The sequence below is a fragment of the Panicum virgatum genome, chromosome 3K, assembly GCF_016808335.1.
Source record: "Panicum virgatum strain AP13 chromosome 3K, P.virgatum_v5, whole genome shotgun sequence".
NCBI lineage: Eukaryota > Viridiplantae > Streptophyta > Magnoliopsida > Poales > Poaceae > Panicum > Panicum virgatum.
In genome coordinates, this window is record NC_053138.1 from 35,276,111 (window position 1) to 35,281,277 (window position 5,167).

The 5,167-nt window shown below is 40.7% G+C and overlaps 1 protein-coding gene across 1 annotated transcript; it reads right to left on the reverse strand.

Annotated features, from left to right (window-relative positions):
- Positions 1 to 2,438: 2,438 nt before the first annotated feature.
- Positions 2,439 to 4,706, reverse strand: LOC120700877 (protein FAR1-RELATED SEQUENCE 5-like). The gene is made up of 4 exons (XM_039985083.1): positions 4,494 to 4,706; positions 3,753 to 3,996; positions 3,446 to 3,521; positions 2,439 to 3,339 (listed from the first exon to the last, which is right to left on the reverse strand). Exons 1-4 carry the CDS (start codon positions 4,704 to 4,706, stop codon positions 2,439 to 2,441), a joined length of 1,434 nt encoding a protein of 477 aa, XP_039841017.1.
- Between the last annotated feature and the right edge of the window lie 461 nt (positions 4,707 to 5,167).

The window sequence follows — 5,167 nt, forward strand, 5'->3', positions numbered from 1 at the left end:
TTCGCAGTCCGAACGCATTCAAGTCAAATGAAATCATAGCTACTGCGAGTGAGCTAGCAAATAGCATGGCCATGGGTAGATCGCTAAACACAATTGCGCTCCAAGTTGGGACATTTGTATTGTCGAAAGATCCGGCACAAAGGAGGAAGAAAATAATGTCACCATGGGCTGGGGTAAATTACTCCCCCCCTCCTATCTAGTTATTGTAGGATCTTTTTTTATTAGTTGGGTCTAATATTGTGTCTTTAACGGCAAAATAAAATAGTTGAAGATGATGACGACAACAGAAGCGTATTGCAGGATGGTTGAGAAAGCATTTTACTTCCTCAACACAGAATACGACCTGGTATGCTTATGAAAACATTCTCCACCCTCTCCCCCCCTCCTTTTTTTCCTGTCTAGTTATTTACACTTTAGCATACAAGTTACGCCACCCAACTAGCAACTTACATATGAATTAGCTATCAAGTTGTCTATTTTTTTTTGAAATCCAGATCTTCTTCCCCGTTCATCAAGCAAATGAAGACGAAGCGGATGCAGCTGGGCACTAGTTTACAGTTGTATTAAACCTGGTAGATAAAAAATTTCAAGTCATTGATTCTCTAAGGCCCTCTGGAAACCCGTTACTGGTTTTGAAAGCAAAAATGGTTCGCGTGAAGATCATAACATTATGGATGAAGTACACGGCAAAGCATGATGGGTGCACGGTCCCTGCTATTTTTACCTATGAACTTCAATTTATCTCAGGCTACCGGCAATTTGGAATGTAAGCACATAACACTACGTCCCTTTTGTATCTTGTCCTTTTCTACCATATACTTATCATTTATCTAATTTTTAAATGATGAACACACTTGTTTTTTTCTCATGGTAGCCATGATTGCGGATTGTTCACCCTCAAGGCGATTGAGTATTGGGAAGAAAGCCGGCTGCCCAAGATTATTGGATCTAGTGAGGTAAATTTGCGGAAACAAGTTCTTCACGAGCGGATCACTATTAGAGCAAACCTAGCTGATTGGAAGAGCACTCTGTGCCAAGGAAGTGAGACAAAGTAAGTCACAAATCAAAGTTTAGCAAAGCATTCTTTTTTCCCTCCCCCCACTCTCATGCACTTTTCCCCCGTGAAGTAACTTGCTATTTATTTCGTCTATCCAAACAACAGGGGGAAAGGGGCTGGTTGTAGCACATCAATGGACAAAAGGATATAGAGGAAGCATCAGAATGGGCAAGAAATGCAAAAATGGAGAATGGATTATGCTTTTCTTTTTTTTTTCAAGGATGATGTGTAACATGAGACATTACTATTTGTGTTTTCATGTTCATCACCTTTTTGTCAAGCTGATAAACAATGTTACACCCATTATTATGTCTTTAGAGTTCAGACCTCAAGAGTTGTGCATGCAGAGGAGTTTGACTTTTTTTTTTACTATTTTCACATTTTTTTACCTCTGAATTTAGCAATCTTACTTTACTGTTTAATGTTGGTGTGACACATAAATAGTCACAAGTTGATACAACATTAAAACATAAATTTTTATACACCAAGATGATAAATCAATAGACATTTTGGTGTGACACACAAATAGTCACAAATTGACACACCAATACGACACAATTTGACACACCAATTGACATATCATTAAAACATAAGTCGACACACCAACCAAGCTGAATAAGTCGGTTGACACACCAATACGATCAGAAGATCAGACATGTGCATTATATATTGAAAACTTGATAAACCAATAAGCATTAAAACATAAAGTTTTTATACACCAATAAGCTGATAAACCAATGGACATTTTGATGTGACACACCAGTAGTCACAAGTTGACACACCAATACGACACAGTTTGTCACACCAATAGACACAAGTTGACACAAAGAATTGGTGTTTCTCTCAAAACCACACACTCAGATAGAGCCATCTAAAATGTTTGCAGCACCAATGTCTTTTTGTTCTACAATTCCGTCGTAAGCTTCTTTGCAGGCTTGGATGGGCAATTTGTTGTATTATGTTCAGTAGAACCACAATAGCCACATGAAATTTTTTTTGGCGGTTGTAGTCCCAACGGATTCTTTATTATCTTCGATCTTGGGCGCCCTTGCCTTTTTGTAATAACTGGATCCTTAACCCCCAAATCAGCACCTGATGTAAAATAGAAAGTACAGTCAAAATGAAAAGCTCTCATATCGCTCCAAACTACCGTCAATTTGCCTTTTTGTTTCTAACTTTTTTAGTATACCTGTTTGGAGAGTTGGAGCTGTATCAGCACCTGAAGCATTGCTTGCCTTTTTCTTCGAGGTCTTACCGCCACGCCGGCCTCCACCAACCACGCTTCTAGTCTGCGCGACATTGGATTGCACTTGTGAAGCAGAACTTGGCACCCCTCCATTTTTGTGTGCATTAAGCTCAGCTTGCATCACAGTTACATGCTTCAAAACAATGCTGTGACTTTCATCCTCAACCATGAAAGGTCGTACGAACTGGGCAAAGTTGGTGCAAATTGTATGGTAACGGACAGCATGCCTCCCAGGTTTGAAATTTGTGTGGCCTGCAGCGGCTCACCAGTAACTTCCACATTCTCACCATCATTCACCCTTTCAGCAGACCACCTAGGCAAAATGTAATGACTTGGCACCTCACGGACATCAAGTGCATCAAACACCTTTAGTATATGACAACAAAGAACCCCGTCCCTCTGAAACTTGCAACAATCATAGCTATACAAACCATCAACACTGTTCGCCGAAACCCTGAATGTTCTCTCCCCATACAAGTGATGGGGACAATGCCCATATGGAACAACATCAAGTAAGTTATCACCTTCAACTCGAACAATATAGTAACTAGAACTCAGCTGTAGCTCATCTTGAAAAACATTGAACAACTTCCTTGTGTACATTTTCTTCATTTGTCTTTCCATGGGGTGGCTAGTCAAGTAGTGCAGAACCTTGACAATTGTATTAGCCTCATGCATTGTTTGTTTGCTGAATATTCTATTATGTATTTTCTTGTACTGGTGAACAAAGTTCAGTATTGAATTTATTGGGTTCACATATCGCTTTAGGACAGCATTGAATCCTTCACTCCGCGCTGTTGTTTGCAGAAAAGGGAAGAAATTGTTCATGAAGTAAGCCAGAACCCAGCAATTTCTCATTTCATACAAATGCTGGAACCTTTCATCATCATGTTTATCCAGCATAGCTTGCCATTTGAATTCAAACTCTACAATTGAGAAGCTATTGTCAACACAATCATTGAAATAATCAGCCAAGCCTGGTTTACCATCTAAGAAAGCCCCCAATCTTTTCCTAGCATTCTCCATGATGTGCCACCTACAGTTCCTATGGACTGAAGTAGTAAAAACTTGAGCAATCTTGATCAGTGATAATATTAATAGGATCTCTGTCACCCATAGCCTTCTTAAACTCAGTAAACAACCACACAAAAGCTTCTGTTTTTTCATTCCTTATGAAGCCACAACCAAGCTGTATAGTTATTCCATTTCTGTCAATACCTGTCAAATTGATACAAGGGAAAAACACATAAATTGATACCTGTCAATACTAAGTTGCTACACAAGTAACACACAACTTGACATATGACACAACTTGACATATGACACAACTTGACATTGGAAAAAAAAGACACACACAAAACACTAATGAGAGGTTTTTACCTATGAAAGGAGCACAAGGCATATTATACATGTTGGTCAAGTATGTTGTGTCAAAAGATATACAATCACCATAGAGCTCATATGACTTCCTTGCTGCACCATCAACCCAAAATAGATTCTCAACCCTGTCAAATTCATCAAGGGTATAACTGTAAATGAAATTAGGATCTTCCTTCTTCAGTTCCTCAAAGTGATCAAGGGTTGTTTTCATGTCCTTTCCTCGATACTCAGCACGGTACTCAACTCGCAAATTTTTTGCATCACCTTCTGTGTATGGACAGTTTTCAATAGCACCATACAACTCAACCATTATCTGGTAAGCGCGTGTAGTGGTTATGCAACACCCATGAAGAAATTTTATGAACTCCTTCTCTTCAGCAGGTATCTCTCTATGGGACTTCATGTACTTTGTAAGAGAGAATTTCTTCACACACTCATGATTGTGCTCCTGCTCAAAGTGAATGACCTCCCATTGAGATGGGGCTGTTTTCCTCACAATCATGCGTGCAGGACAGCAAGTCCTATCAACTTAATCTCTGCGCCTTTGCCTCACTATCTTCTTCTCAGTTATCGGTCCTTCCTCGTCAAGTTTTTGCTTCTTATTGACACCAACTTTTTGGCATACAAAAATAACTTTCCTCTTGTCATTGTCTTTTTTTGATTCACGAGTGGTGTCAATTCTGATGGAAAATCCAGCGTGTCGAGCATACCAATTATAGTAAAACCTAGCATCTTGCGGGGTGCTAAATGTCATGACAACATAGGGCTACTGCGGTGTTGACAGAACCTCAATACCATCCTCTATATCACCCCATCTATAGCAGTTTGAGCTATTGGCACTGTCAAACCATCAGACTCTGCAGGCATTGCTGAACTTGCTGGAGGTATGATAACATGATCATCTTGAGACATAGCAATAGGATCATCTTGTGACACATTGATCAAATAAATAGTAATAGGATCATCCGCGAAACTAACATCTGCTGGTTCAATATTAAGGTCAAACCCTTCTACAGACAACATCCTTTTTTAAGCTGCAAATAGCAAAAGGAGAGAAGTCTGTTACTAACAAGTTGACAATTTCAGGAAACCGTAGTTTGACACAACAACAAATTAACTTGACACTTCGGACAGACAAGTCATAATAACAAGTTTAGATCTGGGAAAAACATGCAGACAGAGAGATGATGGAGGCAAAATTGACACGCAAAACAAGATCAATGAATACACCCCAAATTAAGGTGCATCATGCAGGATGTGAGGGAGGGGCGGTGGGGGGGTGGGGCGCACCTTTTTTTGACGGGATGAAGACGCCGAGTGGGGAGAGGCTGGCACGACTGAAGGGGATGGCAGCGAGCGGTCACCGAGGAGGAGCACGGACTCCGGCGGCGGCCGATGTGGGGGGAAGACGGAGGTTTGGCGGCGCGGCACGAGGCCTGGCGGCGGCTAACGGGGCAGGACGAGGGTGGGAGTTTTTTTTGTCA